The sequence below is a fragment of the Homalodisca vitripennis genome, chromosome 1 (genome assembly GCF_021130785.1).
Source record: "Homalodisca vitripennis isolate AUS2020 chromosome 1, UT_GWSS_2.1, whole genome shotgun sequence".
Taxonomy (NCBI): domain Eukaryota; kingdom Metazoa; phylum Arthropoda; class Insecta; order Hemiptera; family Cicadellidae; genus Homalodisca; species Homalodisca vitripennis.
The window spans coordinates 75,392,273-75,416,289 of record NC_060207.1 but is presented as its reverse complement, the minus strand read 5'-3'; the positions used below and the strand labels follow the sequence as shown (position 1 = coordinate 75,416,289).

General features: G+C 37.7%; 1 protein-coding gene across 2 annotated transcripts in view; it reads right to left on the bottom strand.

The window, feature by feature from the left end:
* LOC124364848 (nuclear hormone receptor FTZ-F1) overlaps positions 1–24,017 on the bottom strand; it is an 89,513-nt gene that overhangs the window by 10,803 nt on the left and 54,693 nt on the right. The window contains exons 2-3 of one of the 2 annotated variants that reach the window (XM_046820633.1): positions 17,755–18,449; positions 1,500–1,758 (exon numbers count right to left, since the gene is read on the bottom strand). In XM_046820633.1, the coding sequence (XP_046676589.1) occupies positions 1,500–1,758; positions 17,755–18,449 (954 nt within the window). The remainder of the gene's footprint in view (positions 1–1,499; positions 1,759–17,754; positions 18,450–24,017) is intronic. The other variant, XM_046820642.1, reaches the window with a different exon arrangement.

Below are 24,017 nucleotides of genomic sequence, written 5' to 3'. Positions count from 1 at the left end.
AAAACATAAGAAATAAATTTTTGACGAAAACGCCAAAATATCTAGAACATGTAAAATAAAAAACTATCTGATGAATATGATAGTGATTAACAACTTTTAACATTCAAAAACTGTTATATCTCTCAAATAAGTTTGCATTAATGTATTTGCAATGGTTATTCTCAAAAGCAATGTAGACCACCTCAGATCCTTTTGTGAACATGTTTTTTTTATATTTATATATTAGTCATTTGGTTAGTTAATAATGTAAGAATATAAATATTGAATTTGAATAATACATTTGACTATAATTTATTAAAGACATTACAAAACTCCAATATATTTATTGGTTTGTTGGAAAATTACCTCCAATTTTAAATCCCTAAGAGGTAATTAGTTAACACAATTTAAGTGTGTCACAATTTACAATACTATAGCTTATTGTTTTTAATCTTATTTGGCTACAAAAAGTGCATTATACGATCTTATTTTTAGTTATGACTTTGGCACTCATAGAACAGTTTCTTGCCCCACTGTTGATAGTTCAGAGTTCTTAATTGATACATTTATATATATATATATATATATATATATAAAAACAATGAAATATGGAGTTAGTTTATATTCAATATACTAAATAATATTCAGAACTACTAAAATCCACCCTCTAGTGAAAACTCATGAGTAAAAGTTCATGAAAATTCTATTTTGTTTCCAATTGAATACCACAAAACATACATAATTATAAAATAGTAAATTAAATTAACAAAATATTTTAAAAGAAGTTATTATTACAGACTTAAAATATAACGGACTTACAAGGTAACTTTTTAAATGTTTTATAATTTGGCAAAAACAAATCTACTCTAAATTATCACAGAGTTTAAAGTGCTTAAATCTCTGTGAGGCAATTAATTAACTCAGGAACTCCCTGTTTATTTATACACTTGCTTTAAGAACTGTAGAGTTCATATCAACATTATAAGACCTAGTATACAATAATAATATGTATCAAGTATAGTGGTGATACTTTTGATATCCATCTCAGTTATGTGTAAGAGGAATCTGACAGGCTGTTAAACATTGTTTAAAAGTTAATTGAGTATTTGTTTAGGAATAAAAAGGGACCAAAATCTCTGACTGGCACTGGCTATAATATAAGATCTTAATTTTGTCACTCAATAACTGACTGTAAGTGACTATTAATTACTAAAAATCTAAAGTTTGTAACAAATTTTGTCATAAATTATTTATTAGAACAAAAATATAATAAATGGTTAGTTATAAAATACTACTAAAGTTTTATTTTTTTTATCATTTTATATTCATTAAGCGAAAAAACTTATACACATCACATTTATTTGGTCTCATAGGACTCACTGGCATTCATCATAAAGTTTCATTTGTATTACTAATTAAAAGAGGAGGTTTTAATAATTTTCAAGTATATTTCCATTTTGTAAAATATAAGATATTTAATTGTGAGAGAAGGCTTTTTTTACCTTTCTCTTGATACCAACCTGGATTTAATAAAAGAAGGAACTTAACACAGATGTAGTCGCTGAGATCGAACTTGAGTTCCTGCAGTAGATGCGTGATCTCGGAGAAGTGTTCCGATAGGGAGGGAACGCCGAGAAGTCCCAGCAACAGCAGGTCAAACTTCTGGCCGTTGGGAAGCGTCGTCTCATCGGGTAAACTATTGTGCATCCTTTGGTGCATATGGTCCAGCACCAGCATGTCCGACCAAGAGTGTTGCAGGAGCTTCATCTGGTCGTCCACCTGTTGACAGAATTACCGCACGTTAGAGTCAACTTCAACAAAACTGAATAACTGAACAGCCCCATTGGTCCGCCTTATCTCATGGGCTGAGTCATTATTATTTGGTCCTGCTGTGATGCACTGCACAAGTGTTGCCCGATCTCCAACTCATCAGCCACCTATTGACAGAAATAAAACAAAGAGTAAACTTCAGAATAACTGAACTGCCTGCATCATCTCATTTTATCCATGCTTTGATGCATTGCACGAGAGTTGCAGGATCTTCATCTTGTGGAGCCTTGCAGGAACTTCATCTTGTCATCCACCTGTTGACAGAAATACAACACAACGATTTTTTATTTTGAATAATTGACTTGTCATTTGTTTGTCTACACAGCTTTGACAAAAATTTGAAATTTTAAAGCTTATTTTTAATACAACATTATTTTATTATAACTAAGCATGATACTTCAATGAATCTATTTTAACAATTTGCAGTCATCTGTATCAACTCTCCCCCTTATTCTGTTTGATAAGATCCTGGCACAGGCCAGTGGCCCATGAGGACAGGGCAGAATAAGGCAAAAAGGAGATCGGCTTCTCCTTTAAAAAAAAAAAAATAATAATAATAATAATAATAAAAAAATATACTAGTATAAATTAACAATGTAGTCTGGAAGTTAGATAAACTAAATTTCTTATTTAATAACAAAGATTTCAAATGTGATTGATACTGAATTTAGAAATCAAACAGAAGTCTAATAATAAACAGAGATTTATTACCATTTAATTTACCAATTATTTACAACCATTTTTAAAGTATTTGAGTACTTTATCATGTTATATATTGGAACAGCAACTTTCATCTCATACACAAGTGTATATTATAGATATATTATGAATAATAAATGAATAAATTCTCAATGTGATATGTAATTGTTAGAGTCTACAGTATGTTTGTGTTGTAAGTTTGCTTTGTTGATAGAAGTGAAAAAATTATCTGATAAGTAATAGTTGACTACGATTGCTTTCACAATGTGTGATGATAGTCTTGAAATTGCTTAACCAAGGTGATTCAATGGCAATATAGCAATTAATAAACAACTGTTATTTAGTTTAATCACCAGCATACACAAACAATAGAAGACTAAAAATTAATTATAAATACATTTTATTTCAAATTTGCTCACTGAAAAACTAAGGGTATTATTGTAATGGTTTACGTAAAAATAAACCGACGTTAAAATAATTGAGGACACTAAGAGATTTATTTTTTTTAAATCAACCATACAAAGTTTTCAAGAAAATGATAACGAAACAAGATCGATTTGGAAGTTGAATCAGTTACTGCTTGTTACTAAAACGTCGAGTGGAGCCACATTCAGTAAAAGAATAAAATTGTCCCAGACACAAAGTGCGCAGTAGACCCGGGCCAGCAAGGAAGAGCCTTGAGTCCTCAAGGTCCCCCCGCACTGCGGAGTGCGGAACTGTAGGCCAGTTTCCTACCCCTACCAGCTACCCTCAACACGTCATACTCTACTAGACAGCAGACTACCGGTTCCGTGTCTACACCAGTCATTCTTTCCTTGTAGGCAACAACAGTGTCACATCAACACAGCTGACCTACCAGAACTAAAAACCTATCGTGATACATACAAGTGTTAGGAAACATAATATTTCCCTTAACAATCATCAAATCCTTCCGAGACCTAACATAACAAAACAGTATGTACAAACAATATGATCGAGTACTAATATATTTTCACGTCGTCTACGAAAATAATTTTATAATTCATAAAAAATTCAACTCTCGCAATAAAACGTGACTCCTTACGTGTAAATGTAAGGGATATTTTGAAAGACGGTAGCCGCTACAATTTTTTTTTTCTATTTAACTCTTAACAGTCTAGTGTAGACAAATGGACACAGGGGTATGTTGACACCTCGCAGAGTTTGCCATCTGGCCTGATACGTGTTAATACTACTCCTATAAACACATACGACGTTGATATAGAACTTGAGAAAATGAAATCGTCCATATGAAAACCATAAGTCTTCGGTGAGCCTAAATCATACGAATAATTCCTTTAATAATGCCTGGACTAACCTAAACGTTTTAAAATATCTCTTCGGTTGCCTGCGAAGTAGTCGGTAGTCTTTCTTTATGGAGCACACAAAAAACGGTACCAGACCAAAAATACCTCCGGTGTGTATCTTATCCATCTTTTATTACTAGAAATATTAAAGCCGATTTAAATATCCTAACTTCTGTCTTCGTAAATAATTCCATCGGTTTGACTTCTCTGAGAGAGACAAGGGGAGAATACGCCGGTGTGTACAGGTACTGTATTATACGGTACAGGACAGGAGGCGGGCGGGACATACCGCTGCAGCCTCACTCACACCACAGTCACGGCACGTCAGCTTCACGTTCACATTCCTGATTGTGCCTCCGCCCCCCGCCCCCTCCCATAGTACCGCGCGCCGTATTAGAGCCATTATTCGAATCCAAGCCGGAGGTTCCGGTTGGGCGGTGGAGCGACGAGGGACCGAGGTGTTTCGACACGCTCGCTCACACACACGCACAGGTGCCGTACACAACCCTTCTCCACAATCCCGCCCAGTTCTGTTTCAACCACCTGATCGAATCTCCATCGACAACCGCACGGTCCCACAAATGCCCTAGGCAATGCCACTCAGTTCTATTCCAACCATCTGATCGAATCTCCATCGACAACCACACGGTCCCACAGGTGCCCTACACAATGCCGCCCAGTTCTGTTCCAACCACCTAATCGAATCTCCATCGACAACCGCACGGTCCCACAAATGCCCTAGGCAATGCCACTCAGTTCTGTTCCAACCACCTAATTGAATATCCATCGATAACCGCACGGTCGCACAGGTGCCCTACACAATGCCGCCCAGTTCTGTTCCAACCACCTAACCGAATCTCCATCGATAACCGCACGGTCCAACAGGTGCCCTACACAATGCCGCCCAGTTCTGTTCTAATCACCTGACCGAATCACCATCGGCGACCACACAGTCCCGTTCCGGACGATTCCGTCACACTCCCCGACTCTGTCATCATGACGAACACGATTTTAGGGCCAGGGTTCGGAGAAGACTCAACGTTCGGAGGACAATGTTTACAGTAGAAAGAAGCTCTTGGTTCTCCGATGAATTATGTGGCACATGGTTATCGTGAAAAACTCTTCATGATAGATTAAACGGATTAGCTATAGGACATGAAACAGAAAAACACTAACGCAAATTATTAGTTTGTAATGAATTAATGGAATTAATTAATGTTTTAATAGTTCACTATAAATATAAAAGGCAAGCTTAATATAGAATAAAAAACTTATCCCTTTAACATACTGAAATTTGGGAAATCCTCTAATTATGATCAAATTCTTTGTTGATATAAGCAATAATTGCTAATATTACATAAATGAAATTAAATACGGCAAATGAGGATTTTGATTTATTTTTTATCAATTTTACAGCACTTATTATGTTACTTTTCCAGTATCATGTTTCTGAAAAAACATGGTACGTAAAAACAAAGCAGTAGGCTACGGTACACGGAAGAGTGGGCTAGAAAATAAATAAAAATAATTGCAAGCATATGAGTAGAGAACTACACAAATTATCTAAATTGCCTGTAATAATAAAAATTTTACTACTTTTTATAAAAAATAAAAGTACATTTTTAAAACTATATGTAATTACTGGCTAAGCGTGTTTGTCTGTATCCCAAAAAACGATCTGGCCTACAGATTTGAAAGTGTCCATGCAGCTTCGATTTAAAAATATGCAGTATCGATTTCGATAATGGTACGTCACCCAATGGGATTTGGCTGAGTGTTAGCGAACAGTTTACACTGGTCTAATGGCAACAAGAAAGTCCCATAATAAATAAAATTGTAAACAAACTGAGTACAATAGATAGTTTGATGATTAGATAAAATATTCAACTTTACATCAAGGAACGTTAGTTGCACAGTACCTGATTAGCAATCAGTCTTAATATCAAAATATCTACTTTTAATCTGCACAAAACGAGAGGTCATCCACAACTCGTTACATTTTCAAAATATGTAGTCTATCACCTACATTTAATTTTTACAGACATCATATAATTCATATTTATGTATAAAATTAAATTAAGAAATTAAACACATATTGTTTCCGTAATTTTAATAATAATTTCTTTCGACAGTTTTAAAAGATAATACTGAGTAAACTATGATTTAATATTTTTTTATTACAAAATAAAAACTTGTATGGGTTTGGGTAAAACCATATATACAAACATAATTTTTAAATAAAAAAGCTTTATAAGGCAATGAGTTTTCTTACAGCTTGGGCTAATAACCAGCTTCTCAAAAACAAATACTGTCACACTTCTCTGTATTTAGGATTTTAAATATTTTATTGCTTTATACGCAAACATAAGCCTATATTCTGGTCAATATTACCACAGTTCATTAGATGTAAATGAAAAGGTTATCTATCAAAAAAGTAACTCTTTCGTTAAACGTACCCCTAAATGAGTATTCAAAATCGAAGCGACAAATATTTGATTGTCGATATGGTATGCTATTTGTTGCTAACGGAACTTGATACAAATCTTGTTTCTACTATTAAACAACTCTCAGTATAAGAATAAATGAGTAGGTAAAGTTGTAGTGTGCAAGGATAACGTGACATTGATCGTTCTACTAACCTACTGACCTCTACCTTCCACCCTTACCTTTCCCGGCCTCTCAACTCTCACCCCCTGACTGTACACATCACTATCATTCCAGTACTATAGACTGAGTACTAGTACGACAGTAGGGTTGCAGTGTGCCAGGATAACATGACATTGATCGTTCTACTAACCTACTGACCTCTACCTTCCATCCTTACCTTTCCCGGCCTCTCGACTCTCACCCCCTGACTGTACACATCACTGTCATTACAGTACTATAGACTGAGTACTAGTACGACAGTAGGGTTGCAGTGTGCCAGGATAACATGACATTGATCGTTCTACTAACCTACTGACCTCTACCTTCCACCCTTACCTTTCCCGGCCTCTCGACTCTCACCCCCTGACTGTACACATCACTATCATTACAGTACTATAGACTGAGTACTAGTACGACAGTAGGGCTGCAGTCTGCCAGGATAACGTGACATTGATCGTTCTACTAACCTACTGACCTCTACCTTCCACCCTTACCTTTCCCGGCCTCTCGAACTCTCACCCCTGACTGTACACATCACTATCATTACAGTACTATAGACTGAGGACTAGTACGACAGTAGGGCTGCAGTCTGCCAGGATAACGTGACATTGATCGTTCTGCTAACCTACTGACCTCTACCTTCCACTCTTACCTTTCCCGGCCTCTCAACTCTCACCCCCTGACTGTACACATCACTGTCATTACAGTACTATAGACTGAGTACTAGTACGACTTTAGGATTGCTGTGTACCAGGATAACGTGACATTGATCGTTCTACTAACCTACTGACCTCTACCTTCCACCCTTACCTTATCCTATTTTCCCACTCTGTTCCCCTAACAGTACATGTTATTGTCGTTATAGTACTGTACAATGAGTAATTTATCTGACAGTAGTATTGTATTGTGGCACGATAACATTGCATTGATCGTTCTCAACGTTAACGCGCACAATATTGTACTTTACACTCTCGTGACAATAACGTATAGTTGTTAACAAAGGTATTGATGTTTAAGTAAAATTATATTATATCTTAACTATTTTAAGATAATAGTTTTTCAAGAATAATATAGACAAGACATAAGCTGAACGAGTTGAAATCAGATACATGACTGTGGTGAGTTGTTTATCCTTGATAAACAATCCAATTTTAATAAAAATAATTCATATCTATTTGAAATTATTTATTTACCAAAGTTTGCCCCTGCACCTTCAAACATCATGTGCGACATTTAGTACCAGAGGGGTAGAGCAATAATCGTGACACTAACTTACTAACATCTACTTTCTCTCTGGCATATATTATGTACTCGTGGTTATTCTGTTATATGTATATATCTAACATTTTTGTATGAGCTGTTCGATAGCCCGTCAAGGGTTTATAAAATGCTGAACATTAAGCTTTGATAAATACACAGAAACATAGATAAAAAATAACTTATTTAATTATTCCAACAAAACATTAGACGATTGCGTCTCTGAATGAACAAGCCGTCTCAATTTCGTTAAAAGTTTAATAGGGGACACTAATTTGTAGATAACGTCTAAAATTACTGACCTTTACTCTTACACATCTTTTACTAGGTTATGTCGTCATAACAAATTTAATTATAATACTTTTTAATACTACGAGCATGTTTTATACATAGCATATCTTTGTCTCTATTTTAGCTATACTGTTATATAAAAATCTTATCTCTCTCTTTCTCTGTGTGTCATTCAGTAACGTAAACACCACTATACCGATTGTGCTGAAATTGTACACGGACATTTTTAAGGTACCTTGTTAATAGACCTATATTGTGTATAGACCTATTCCTGTTTCGAAAATAATGCGTAAAACACTAATAAATCATGCAACTTTTAGCGGTTACTGATCTGCATCTATAACTAGACCTCCAATTATTACGGTATAACTCGTTTAGTATTTAGATAGTAGTGAGAAACCATTATTGGATTTTAAACAATTACGAATTTGTAGGTAGATTAACGGATAATAGTGGTCGAGAACTTATAGAAATGTACCGTCGCGAGACTGACGAGGAGAGTGACCGGAACCGAAGGAGTGCAAGTGCAAGTGCAAGTGGAACTGGGAGCGGAGAAAGGCCCGGCGCTGCTGCAGCCACTAGGAGCGGAGTGACTGCGGCGGGGCGCACAGCTAGCGCGGTTTTGCAACTATGGTGTAACGATGTGGTAAACAGGTCAAGGTCACCCGAGAGCCTGCAATATCTGGAGTGTCGCAGCGCCCGGGCCGGTGGCTGGAGGCTCCAGGACCGTCCCCGTGCGCTAGCCACTGCAACTTTACTACAAGTACACTTATTCATACATGGAGCGTTCTCTTGATTGTATTTTAAGAACTCCTACTAATGTGGTCAAATACTATAGCAATCAATGTCTTTACACAACTACACTGTTTGCTAGGATTATCAAAAATATTTACCCTCACAGCACAGCTTTTGTCTTCCTAACAACCTTATATTTTATATTCGTACTGGGTTTGCACTTCACAGATGCTAGGATTATCAAAAATATTTACCCTCACAGCACAGCTTTTGTCTTCCTAACAACCTTATATATTTTATATTCGTACTGGGTTTGCACTTCGCAGATGCTAGGATTATCAAAAATATTTACCCTCACAGCACAGCTTTTGTCTTCCTAACAACCTTATATATTTTATATTCGTACTGGGTTTGCACTTCACAGATGCTAGGATTATCAAAAATATTTACCCTCACAGCACAGCTTTTGTCTTCCTAACAATCTTATATATTTTATATTCGTACTGGGTTTGCACTTCACAGATGCTAGGATTATCAAAAATATTTACCCTCACAGCACAGCTTTTGTCTTCCTAACAACCTTATATATTTTATATTCGTACTGGGTTTGCACTTCACAGATGCTAGGATTATCAAAAATATTTACCCTCACAGCACAGCTTTTGTCTTCCTAACAACCTTATATATTTTATATTCGTACTGGGTTTGCACTTACAGATAAACTCTATTCAAGAACTTCTCGTGAATCGTGCCCTGAAGTGTAGTTGTCCTCTTACTTTGTTTATGATAAAGACAAATGTGCAAATTGAATTGAAATATCCTAGATAAAATGCGACTTTTGTCAGCACCCAACAAATACATTTAACGTTATATATATATATATATATATATATATATATATATATATATATATATATATATATATATGAATCTTAATCTGGTTAGTAAATTACAACATAAAAAGTTAACAACGAAACCAATTCTAAGTATTGTTTACGTCCACATCTAATCTACCGACACCGTATATCTAGATTGTTGCCATTTGGGATAACAGTGGATGTAACAGGATTGCAGATTAGGTATGTTATGTTTAGTATGCCAAATGTTACTTAACAGTGCGTTGATCACTGTGTGTTGTTCTTGTGTTGTTCTTGTTTGACTAAACTTACATTTTAAGTTGTGACACCCCAAGAAGACATCAGATGTCAAATGTAATATTTCTGTTATAACTTTTAATTGCAGCAAATAGTCTTTAAATCATCAATCCTTCAACAATGAACTGTAAACAAAAAATAATCGATACGTTTGTGAAATGAATGACGAGTAATGAGTGAGTGTACAATGTGAATAGGGCATGTGACCTTGTTACTTTTTAATATTGACAGGTGGTTTAATAAAAGTAATTAATCAACATCCACTTTTTAATGCTTATTTTCATTCATTAACAACCCAAACCTGGACTTCTTCACATGTCTACACACCATTTAAAGCTTTGCTACGTTGGTAAGACTGCTTTATTCCTGTTTCCAACAATGTCTAGCCTCATCCACTAACAACCCAGACCTGGACTTCTTCACATGTCCATTCCAAGCTTTGCTACATTAGTAAGACTGCTCTAATGCTGTTTCCAACAATGTCTAGCCTCATCCACTAACAACCCAGACCTGGACTTCTTCACATGTCTACACACCATTCCAAGCTTTGCTACATTGGTAAGACTGCTCTAATCCTGTTTCCAACAATGTCTAGCCTCATCCACTAACAACCCAGACCTGGACTTCTTCACATGTCTACACACCATTCCAAGCTTTGCTACATTGGTAAGACTGCTCTAATCCTGTTTCCAACAATGTCTAGCCTCATCCACTAACAACCCAGACCTGGACTTCTTCACATGTCTACACACCATTCCAAGCTTTGCTACATTGGTAAGACTGCTCTAATCCTGTTTCCAACAATGTCTAGCCTCATCCACTAACAACTCAGACCTGGACTTCTTCACATGTCTACACACCATTCCAAGCTTTGCTACATTGGTAAGACTGCTCTAATGCTGTTTCCAACAATGTCTAGCCTCATCCAGTAACAACCCATACCTGAACGTTCATATGCCTATATTCCATCCGACGCTTCAAGGCTCCAAGGAGTTAACACGCGGACACAAAGATACAGAAAGACAACTCAGACCATTTTATCGTCAAAACACACTCTAAACGCTGCCAATATTGCAATTCCATACTGCGGAAAGTTTTTATTGCGCAGGACAGGTTTCGTATAAAAAGTTACTTAAATGTTGTAATAATAAACTCAGAACAGTACTTGAAAAATTTCTAGGTTGTGATTTTATGGAGCACAAGTGTATTTAAAACAGCCGAAAAATCACCAGACTATCGTGTATTCTCTACCGATCTAAGCCTGCCAGAAGATATTTGATTATTGTTGAAGGTTATACAACCAAAATCATTTACGAATATACTGAGAGAACAATAAATTCGTATTATTAAGTATTAGGTCATGAATTTAATCGTTTTTGTAGTAAACTATTGTGGTTACGTTTACAAATGATTTAAGATATTTGCCTCACGCCCGAAATTAAAAAGTGCACAACAATCTTTGCTATTCATAAATTTTCATTTCTTTTATAATTATAATTCCTTAAATCCAATTTATATCCGGTAAATACGCCACGCCGTGCTAGTTTACAATTTCTCAGAGGAATTGCAAAGTTCTCCATTCAGATACAATTAAAATTTACCACGACAAGCCTAACTGATTCCACGTAAATATGGAGACTTCCACTTTCAAAACAAACAGAGCCCGTAGTATTCTACTTTACAATGCAAGACATTTATCTCAACCTTCAACAATTCATTCCTTGACAGAAAGGGAATGACCGTGGAGAACACCAGTGAGAGAGGGAGAGAGTGATAGGTGAAAGTGAAAAGTTGGCGAGGGGACAACTCAAGGGCGGACCGAACTTCCCACGGGATGAAAGGGAATGTCTGAGAGTGAAATTAGTTTTGGTGACACAATTCAGAGAAGTGACCACCAGGGTAATATACGTGTCAGTGGGGTAACCGTGTTGACCCAATAACACACTAGTGGAGAATCGTGTCCAGCGGGTGTCCTGTTTGTTGATAAACACGGTTTTTGTAAACAAAGCGCTCAGTAAAGGCCTTTCGCCACACTCCGCGGGGAGTATCCCGACCTTGGATATGGCTGTTTGTTGTCTTTCTTTTTGTTGGGAGACAATCGCCATTTCTTGAAAAGTGCGAGTGGTAATGTGTTCTTTCTTCTCTTTTTATACTTTGGGCTGAGGTGACAGCCTAATTTAAACCTCCTGAGCAGGAATTGTTCTACTATGTGTATATTCTATACATGTACATAGACTTTAGACGACAATAAGACTTCATACAATTTAGTTATTTAAACACATGATATAAGTAACTTTGGATTTTTCTGAAATATTTTAATTAATGCCTGAACGTCAGCGAAGAGGCTGAAAAACGTATGTCTGTTTGTACGATATCTCAAGTACTAACTGGCCTATAGACTTGAAATTTTACACGAAGCTTCATTTCTATGTAGGAAACACTGAGTTCGATGATGCTGCATGTTCCAACATGGAATTCGGCTAGCATTAAAAACATGTTTACATTGTTTAATTGGTAACCATGACCGGTAACGAGAAAATGGTAGAATGAATAAATTTGTATACAAACTGAGTACAACCATATGAGATTTTGACATGTAAAATTTTTATTTTAAAATAAAAATAATAAAATAGAAAGTCAATATTAAATGTCGGTAACAATATTTCATAGCACACAACTGCGTTCGAGGTGGTATAGAACTCACAGGAACCTTTGCTATTTAAACACTGCTATGAAAGTTAACTTGAACTAAATATGAATGTATAATGTGGCAAGATATTTTGAAAAAGATTTCGTCTGCATACATTACATTTTGCATAAAACTTAATTTATACATAAACATGGTGTATTTCCAATCATGGAATTTGACTGGGCATTATTGAAGCCTCACTTAGTATGCTAACACAATTTCTCTTTTGTTTGCCGGGGAGATGTAAATATATTTTCTATATGATTATCTGCCTGTCCAATAACAAACTAATCTAAAAGTGTAATTCTAAAGTTTCTAAAGACTGGATTTTATATTTGAGTGAAATACAATCGATTTGGAACGATTTTAATATTTAAAATGTTCCAACAAACATTTGTTAAAACACATTTACTGTTAGAAACATTAATTTTACTGTGCAATGATTAAATAAAATGGCTAGCTACTTTAACTAAATGTTCACAATATGATAAACTACGAATCTTCTTCTCGGGTGTTAGTACGACTTCATATAAACATGTAATGGTGACCGAAAGACATCCCAACCAATAATAAATACTTTGATAGTGAAGGTATACAACGTCTAGGTTTAGTATATGTAGAGAGTTTGCACCATTCCTTGGCTCTACAGTACTCATGAATCTTTCGTGGCATTTTATTTGCTCAAAAGCTGTTCGGTTACTTCCAAACCAAATAGCGTACGGTTTCAATTACGCGAATCGAACTGCATATAAACTTGAACATTATGTTCGGTACTGGTATTATTGGGACTTAATAGTCCACTGAAACAGCTCAATAATCCAGGTGACGAGTGTGTGTAGGGACTGACGGACACAAACGTCCCAGCACTTGACGGCAGAGTGAGAGAGAGAGACAATACACATCCTGTCGCTCTCACTCGCTCCGCTCGCCACAACGCGCGACCCGGCCTGCCGAGTCTGACGTAATGCCGCGAACTTGGCCCCCTTCGCCGCTGACACCGTTTTCACTTTTCGCGCACCAAGGACACGTGCACACTACTGGCTATAGGTCTACTGGTCCACACGCAGACAGCAGTGCTTCGATTGCAACACACAACCAATGTTATATTAGTCTATTATAAACTAAATAATCATGTACTCATTAAAACACAGTAATACATTTTTTTCAATATTTAAATTCATATACTGGCCCAAATATTTATTTATTTTTATTTCTGATACAATTAAAAAAACTGAGGGAAGATTCAATCACATAATATTGGTAAATATTAATATTATTAGACTATCTTTGATTATCAACATATTCAATTAACTTCTAATGAGACTTTCATTGTGGCTTCATATGCATTGTTTGGTACAGTAGTACTTATTATTTTACAAGTACTTTTTTATGAAACATTCAATTTTTGACGTACTTTTAGTACTTACTTCTTAGTTTCAAGTTTGTGGATAAAACTAACCAATATATTTGTTTGTTAAATTTTGAATAACTTCTAAGATAACAAGACATTTTAAACAATGGTAAGGTACTCCACTAAAATAAGATATACGGCACCATATGAACAATATTTTTAAATATACCCTAAACACACAATAAATCAGCCAAAACTGCAAGAAAAAAGCGCGGGAATCTACGAACAGAACCTAAAACTTGAAACTATTCCAGAGGAATTAATTCGAAGTAAGTTCGACAAGTTTGCGAAAACCCTAGAATCTGTCATCACACAACTAAAAAATCTGCGGGTTTCCGAAGGAAACAAATAAAAAACAGCTTGCCGGTGTACAGGCGTGCGGGTGCGGGAGTGGGCACGGGCAGCGGGAGATGACGGCAACGTCGCGTTGCGTAATGGGCGGACTATTGCGGCAGGCAGGGCAGAGGCCCACGTGTACAGTGTTGCCAGACTGTGCAGCCATTCATCACCTCCACTCACGTCTTATCGATAACAATGTTTACACTACACTCCGCGAAAACCGCCGCGCCGCGGTACTCGGCCACCCGCCTCGCCAGACCTCACACTCGCGATCGTTGCAATTGTGGTTTATAGCCAATACTGCACTTACAGTGTGTGAGTGGGCTGTATCTTACCGGCGCGGCGGTACCCGAGTCGGCCTAGTCCTAGTTAGACCATTGAAGTGTGTTTTGACTTTGCGCTACATTGAGAGACACGTGGAGGGAAGTATCATATACCGGTACCATCAAACTTCGACAGGAACTTCATATTTTACTAACAATTCGTATTTATTTCTAGCTATCCGGTTACAGTGAACCTCTCAATGCTACTCTCCTACGATTCAAAAATTAAGGAATCAAATTCAAATAATATATCAATGACTTTTCTCTTTTAGTACTAGTATATTTATTTTTCAGGATAAAAATTGATTACTACGTCCACAAAAACTGGTTTTGATGTAGCCAACTGCTCGCAATTTTATGAAATTTAGAAATTAAAAATCAAAACCAACTAAGCTTGTTTGTCAACGACCAAAAGGGTAAACTAAGAAATACAAAACCATCACAAACTAAAGTATACTAATGGTGGTTAGATGTCCCTACATACGAGATAGGGCATTTAAGAATAGGTCAACGCAAAGGCAAACAACGCCTTAAGTATGCTAATTGGAGGTTATGATGTCTATATACGTTATATGTAAAAGGGTAACTAAGGGTAAAACCACGAGAAAAATGTAATAATAGAAGGAGATTGCCTTTCATGCGGGTATTTGGTGGTGGTAGTTATCATACTGGGGTAAAGTATTGTAATGAAAGCCACAAAGTTCAAATCTAACAAAGGCGAGTAAGCGTAGAAGAATAAGCTGTATACGGGTCCCACTATTGAAACGAAGTATTCTAAGGAAGCTTGTTTATAGAAAAGAAGGCCAAGTAAGGGTAGAACGATGAGATTACAACCCTGCGATTTGAGGGAAATATATTAGTGGAAGTCATAAAGATTGTAAGAGATAAAGGCATAACAATGAGATGACAAGCTAGTGTGTAATGAGACATGAGGTTCATACGAGAGAAGAGTAAGTAAGGGTGAAACAATACAATGACAATCCCGCCATTGTGTGAGTGATGTATGCTAATGTAAGCCATGAAGTTCATCATGGGAATCAGCAAGTGCGGGCAAACAGTGAAATTTAAATCTTAACGTAAACAGTAACGTGTCGATACTGGGAAAGTGAGGTAAGGGTAGATCAGTGATTAAATTGAAAAGAGCTTTAAGCAAAATATATGTATAGGAAGACAAGATAAAGACGCATTTAAAATGTAAAACAAATTACACATTGAAGCTATAAAATACATACGAGAAGAGGCAGACAGTAATAGATCTAATGAATTACTATTTTTAATATCAACATGAGCCTTTTTGTTAGCATATAGAATAAATAGACGAGAAGGGTAAGGGTAGGACAACGATGGCAACATGGAATACCAACTATCGGGAGTGAAGCAGGCCCTATAGCAAACCATGAAGAGAAGGGTAAGGTAAAGGTAGGACAACGATGGCGACGTGGCAACCAAACTACCAGGAGTGAAGCAGGTGCTAAAGGTAGGACAACGATGGCGACGTGGCAGCCAAACTATCAGGAGTGAAGCAGGTGTTACAGCAAACCATGAAGAAAAGGACAAGATAAAGATAGGACAACGATGGCGACGTGGCAGCCAACTATCAGGAGTGAAGCAGGTGCTACAGCAAACCATGAAGAGAAGGGCAAGGTAAAGGTAGGACAACGATGGCGACGTGACAGCCAAACTATCAGGAGTGAAGCAGGTGCTACAGCAAACCATGAAGAGAAGGGCGAGGTAAAGGTAGGACAACGATGGCGACGTGGCAGCCAAACTATCAGGAGTGAAGCAGGTGCTACAGCAAACCATGAAGAGAAGGGCAAGGTAAAGGTAGGACAACGATGGCGACGTGGCAGCCAACTATCAGGAGTGAAGCAGGTGCAACAGCAAACCATGAAGAGAAGGGCAAGGTAAAGGTAGGACAACGATGGCGACGTGGCAGCCAAAACTATCAGGAGTGAAGCAGGTGCTACAGCAAACCATGAAGAGAAGGGCAAGGTAAAGGTAGGACAACGATGGCGACGTGGCAGCCAAACTATCAGGAGTGAAGCAGGTGCTACAGCAAACCATGAAGAGAAGGGCAAGGTAAAGGTAGGACAACGATGGCGACGTGGCAGCCAACTATCAGGAGTGAAGCAGGTGCAACAGCAAACCATGAAGAGAAGGGCAAGGTAATGGTAGGACAACGATGGCGACGTGGCAGCCAACTATCAGGAGTGAAGCAGGTGCTACAGCAAACCATGAAGAGAAGGGCAAGGTAAAGGTAGGACAACGATGGCGACGTGGCAGCCAACTATCAGGAGTGAAGCAAGTGCTATGGCAAGCCATGAAGAATTGCCGTTGCGCTCAGTTGCGAAAAGTAGCTTTCACTTTCAGTTGATAAGCAATACTTTTAGACTACACATCCATTGCTACTTAACGGCCTGCACGTCATACAAGCTGTATACTTTGTTGGCTCTTTTAGTGAAAGTAATTGATTACTACACCGAACAGAAATATTTGATTGAATGCTTGCGACTCAAATGAACAATAAACTGTTATCTTTAACAAATCAATTGTAAAACTGAGTAATAACTTTATTAGGTATATTCCATAATTCTAATTTTTTTAAATTCATGTTCATTTAATAACAATATTAGCTGAAATGTTAAATTTGGAAAGAGGGCATATATTTTCACTTTTATCTAAAATATGCTATATATAATTGATTCATTATTATTTACTAATGTTTCTCGCAGATTTAACATAAATTGTGGAATTAAATACGGGGACATAATCTGTGAGGAAGCTGTGCCTCTCATTGAATAATCTGTCAATACAAAAGTGAATTCTAGATCGGTTCTTCATAAAATTAATTTTGGCTAATAAATTATATGTCTATGGTGCCGTATTAAGGAACCATGTAGGTAAAATTAACTTAAATTAAGTCTGCCATATTATTTTACATTTTACGTTCAAGAAAAAACGAAATGCGATTGATTTTAACTAGCTCAATGCTGGGAATAGAGCATATTTTATAATGGCAGATCGATACTATATTATCTTATTTTTATCTGCTCAACACTAATATAAAGACACTTACACTTACCTTGAGGTCCTTAAAAAATACCGAATTTCTCGCCCAATCGACTTGGGAAAAAAGGTTTTGGTCCAACACTTTACACATGAGTTCGAACAGGTCCACTTCGCACTGATTGTACGTCTGATTCTGGAGGAGGCCGTAAAGAGAGTTCTGCCACTCGCGGTCGTCCAAGGATTGCACAAAGTCCCGGATCATGGGTGAGGAGATCTTGTTCTGGCTCGAGCCGGACGAGCCCCCGTCGAACTGGAACGTCTTGGGGGATATCGAGTGCGAGTGGGAGTGTGAGTGGGGTGAGGGGGTGGTAGAGTTGGGCTGACCCCAGAGTTTGGCCTCGGGCGGCTGGTTGCTGGTACCGGCCTGGGGTTGTGGTTGTGTGACGGACCCCGCCGTCACCACTGCTCCCAGCCCGGCTTGACCCAGCGCCACGGCTATGGGACTAGGCGAACTGTCGGGTGAGGACGTGAGAGAAGACACCTGAGGGATCTGTATCTCCTGTTTGATGTGGAGGCTGGCGAACGGCGAACTGCTGCCGGGGTAACTCAGCGTCACACCGTCTCCCAGCGCGTACTGGGACCCTCTGATGGTCTGCACTGCGATCTGTCTCTGTCTCATCATCTGCAGCTTGCGTGCTCTGTCTCGCTTGTACATCGGACCGAACTTGTTCCTGCCACCCCGCATCCTGTCCGCCCGCACAGCTGCAACAAAAACAGAAATTTGTAATATTTCTCTCTCCACATCCATCTAACTTTCCAAATCATACCCGAATTTCAGAACAACTAAATACTTTAATCTCAAACAAAAACGTCCTGTCCTAATCTAAAATTCCAATTCGTCTCAACGTGATGCCTAATTTGAGACTCTCATATGCTACTCGAATTGAAATTACTCTATATGTTTAAAAATCTAATTCAACCAGCCGGTTGTTATCAGTTACTCAGCTACCACCTTGAGAAGAATATCTAAATGGAAGAATTACAGATTCTCTCAGGAAAGATGAAGTAAACTGGAAGTTGTAGGACTACTTTACCAAATAATTCTATCCTATATGGGTGAATGTAGGCCTACGCTTTACACGTTTTGATCTTGGTATAGCAGTTTGTTGATGGTGTACACATTGATTATAAAAGTACATAATACATGCTCAAGTAAACCGACATAAACAAAACTTAATTAAAGTTCGGGAGTATAGGATTATTTTACAAAATACTGTATACCATATGATCAAATACGACCCTAACTGTATTATCCCGTTCAGTTACTCACATCACGCCGCATACAGTCATTGCCTAGACATTTTCCAATAATTGGACACTTTTTATAAATGTGAAAATGTGTAAAGCAATATAATTAATCCAACTACTATATTTTTGTATTCAATATTTCATAGTTATTTATTGGAAAATGTATCATACTGGTTTTCGTAAATATTTCGACCTCCAGCGGAACATCTTGCTTCCAAAAATCACTCTAAAACTTCGAAACTACTTCGTTCTAAATGAAAAAAAATCTTTCACGAAATATCTGAGTTGTTTCTTATTATTGAGTCAAAAAATAAATAAATAAAAACAAAAAATTAATAACAAATCGTACTTTTAAGTTTTAATCATGTAAGTGTAAGCGGTATTTAAACACAATGTAATTGTAGTGCGGCCTCTGTAGTGGAATGTTCAGCTTTCTCGCTCGGAAAGTAAGATCTGGATTCGAGCCCCGGCGAAGAGAGTAGCCTATGTTTTAAGCACTAACATTTTCCTCCAAGACTCGAGTTGTATATATCACCGTGTCAGTCGGAGCTTCCAAGTGACAATTCACATGAACATACTGGTGAAGGAAACCGTCAGATAAGATAACTTCTACTTTTATCTTTACACTATTCCACACAAGACAAGTTATTATCATATAATGCTACAATGAATACTCAACATATTATATTGCCATTAATTTTAAGAACATGTTCAAAATCCACAACAGATTTCTGAACAGCAAGTCATTGTTTTGTGGATCTTCAAAATGCGGATCTTAGATGGCTCAGTTTAATGCTGGACTAAGCCATGTATGATGTACTGTTGCTGCATGCATAGAGGAGGAGGATTGATCATCAATTTTTTCTAAGATTCCAGAGTATCCAGAGAAATCCATATTATTGAGATAAAATGCCGTTATGCGCGATGCAGTGGAGTAATGTGTACGAGGATGTGAGTTAGGCCAGGATCTGATCCGCGATGTCAAGGTCCTCTATTTTTGCCACAGAGCCTCAGAGTTGAGCCGCGACGCACAAAGTAGACTATTATTACGTGGCCGTGGCGGCGGCGGCTCCAAGGTCATCTGCCGCGTCGTGGCTCGGCGTAGAGCTGGGCTTGTCCAACAACTGCATACATATTTTGTATGGTAGTCTACCAAGCACAAACACTGGGGACCGAATTGCGTCCACACTGAGCATAATCGAAAAACTTCCCTTATCTCAATTGGTCTTAGTTCAATAAGGCAGTGCAAACAATTTTGGGCATCAAAATATATATATTTTTTTAAGTTCATAGCCCTTCAAGATAACTTTCCTTGAATACAGAAAAGTTAGATCATTTTTTCACCATCCACATGAAATTACAGGCACATTAACTAAGAAATCGAAGCAATTTTTAAACAGGTCAAATTAAAAACGTCTAAAGATAATAGTGTGAAGTTTTCACAATATATACGGTACATGAATTACAGCTTCAGGAAGTGACATGTTTTTTAAACTTATTTTATCTCGTTAAGAAAAAGATATTTCCAAACAGTTTTTTTCTTAAATTACAAGTTTCTGGATATCACAACTTCATTATGTTATAAGACAAACGTGTGATATTAATTAAGTATTCATTGACATTTATAAAAGATATTGTGGCACACATATTACGCTTGGCTGAATGGTAATTGTGAGTCACGCTGATATTACTGACAAAAAATGTCAAACTACAGATAGCTAAGCGGGAGGTTCGCACTTGACTTTTACACAGCCAAGAAAATGAAACAGGTATATTATGGTGACTCAATCTGATGAGAAAGGCGTGCATGCAATAGCACTTCTGTATCAACATGCAGGTTGTTGTGGGGATGGCGCATGCGCCGGTTGACCGATATGACTTGCAAATAGTGGCGATGGCGTGACCGCGGCCCGAGGGCAGTCAAGGTCAATCGGCAACCCCTGGTGACCCCGACCTACCCCACAGCGCATCGACCGTGGCAGAATACCGACATCGCATCGATCCTGACAACGCCACGTCGCGGCGACCTGACAACAACAGCTGGTGATAGGGAGCCCTGTTCCCGGAATGCGGAGACGATCAAGTTACGATGTTGACTTGCTGTTGGCAATAGTACGAGTAATCACCTGCCTGGAGTTATCTCCACATAGTTGTGTTTTATGCTTTGGTGGGTTACATTGACTTGTCTACTGCTACCCTCAGTCCTACACATAACAAGAGCAGCAACACGCTATCTATGTGTGTACGTTTAACTCAAGAGTTGAGCTTTTAGACATGTGTCTCACCTATTTAACACATCCCCAACTAATGATACTCGTTATATAGTGCGGTATCGAAAATGAAAAGTTGAATATGTACGTATCAATAGCTCAGATACAGGTAGTGTATAGGCAAACACAGATATTCTGTAGGATTTCATAAAACTCAGAACCGGTAAAATAGCAACAAACCTAGAAATACAATTCATTCATAGCGATGCGAAATAAAAAAATGTAATATCACTTTTCACTTCTAAGCTTATGTCACTTAAGCCCCTTCATATAGGTGTCACAATAAAAACTGTACAGTTAGAGGAATTTATTCATAAAAAAGTGTAAAATTAGAATGTTATTCAATACATTGGCCATTATAAAATATTTCATCAGTTTTTTACCAGTAGTGATTTAACCCCATCCATTAAAATATATCAACATTAATTTCTTAAAATACGCTAACAAGTAAACCGTTACACCAGAACCATCCTAACTATACCTCTGTTTATGGTACTCTGTAGGGTTGACAGTTAGACCCCGCATTGATCGTTCCTGCCTCTTTGCCAGATCCTGGATACAGTAAATGTCGAGCTTGACAGTTGAGAAGATGTGGTGGCATAACAAATGTATAAATTCGAGTTGAATCCACGGTAGTTAAAACACAGTAGAGAAGATGGCGCCGGCGTCACAGACAACAGACGATATAACGGCAATATCGATGTATTGGACGTGAACAATCTATTTCTGTTATACGGGCGGCTTTAGCTCTTATCCTGCAGTTAAACCGTCTATCTGACAGCTCCACACTGCGGCCAAACAGGTCTGTCAATTAATACAATAATTTATAAATTACACTGAATAATGCGGATATCCTCATAATCTTAATTAACTGGAACCGTTATTTCTCCTTTCAGTGATATCCCCTGGTAATACTATATCGGTTTCAGGAAAGAAGATAATGATGCATTTGGGACTCTACCCATAGTTTTTTAAACTTGTAAATTGTGCTAAATTAAACACTCCGCATCACAAGACAGTGCAGTTTATGTAGAATGCACAAGGAAACCGTGGAAGGGCCAGACAGACAGACAGACGCCCACACAAGACCTAGTCACTGATAACAGGCGACCTTCACCAGAACAGGCTCGGCCACTACTTCAGTCAGTAGAACAGAGGCAGGAGACTCGCGTGATACAGCGCTGCTCATTCAATATTCTAGGACCGCCACAGTAGTATTTGTTGTTTTATACAGTGAAGTTATTCAATATTCCACAATATTACAATGCTGTTACTTGACTCTCTTGACATATGAATTTACGAAACCCGAAACTGGCCAGTTAGAACATATCCATAAGAAATGTGTTGTTCGTCCATTTAAATGTTTTCCTCCCCACGACAAATTCCAAAAACTAAATATTAGAGGGGAAATTATACATGTATTGCGCAAATTCGAATACATTTTACTTTGCTACAAACCATTGCGGTCTTAAATTAATACCGATCCACAATGTCGTTGTTGGTATAACCGCACAGTTCCGATCTCCAACATAACTTCATTCATCTACTCGTACAACTTTGCACTTCACCGACGGTTTCGTGATTCTAAATGTAAAAAACTCCTGTTAACAACAAAGCTAGAAATCAGATAATTTTAATTTCGTTATCATGACACAGTTCTTGATTTGTTTTTCATTGCTATATTTTGCACCATGGAGCAATAGGTACGCTTCTACATTCATATAATTTAGATATACTTTAACAGCTACAGTACATAGGCTTTTTAATGACGACCCTTCTTTAAATCGTGCCCTTGTCTGTATGTCCGTCTATGCGAAAACACTTGTGATAGAAAAGTCCTAAAGACTTGGAACTTAGCACATAGGTTCCTCTTGCTCCAAGGAAGAACTGTATAGATTTTACGGTCAAACAGTCCAATGGATGCATTAACAATATGTAATAACACACTGAAGTACATGGACAACTTTGGTGTAAAGGGTTGCGCGGGATTGTCTGTATTCGCTCAACAACTTTTGTGCTACTAAAATAATGTACAGTTCTCTATTAACAATACTATAATCACTATAATTCATACATAAATAGATACTTTTAATGTAAGGTACTTATCAGGCTCTACTCATTGAGTCGAAATGATTAACACAGGAGAATTTACCACGCTGATTTAAAACGAGGTGGATCCCAGGAAAAGTACATTTAACACGTATAAGAGTTAAACAGCAGTTTGAGCAGGGATCTTACTGTTAACTGTAACCGAAGGCGGGAGGTAGCGGACACGATCGCGTCACCCACAATGGCAGGAAGTGAGTGTTTGAATTGGATATTGGATCGTAGCGGAGTCGAGCCACCGTCAGCGTCTCGTAGCTTCTCCTCTATTTGAACTTTCGGTTTCTGTCCACACCCCCTGTCACGCCGGTTACAACAGCAATTATCGTGCGTTGACACAAGCGGCAAGCCGCTCTCACTTGGACAGCTGACACCTCTGTGCCAATCGGCGACAAGCCGCAGACCAAAGTCCACTGAAAACATGTCTACCAATAATAACTTTTTAACACAACTCACATTTCCATAGAACAATTAGGGAATTCTTCCCTACACAAATTCCTTCAGTCTGAAAATTAAAGTAAAACTTGTAGCACTTATCCAAGGGAAATTTTTCCCGTTGATTAAAATTAAATTTGTTAAAATACTGTAGTATCAAAATCATCTGTCTCCCCAACATAGCAAAATAATTTTTTAACGGATCCTCCCCTAC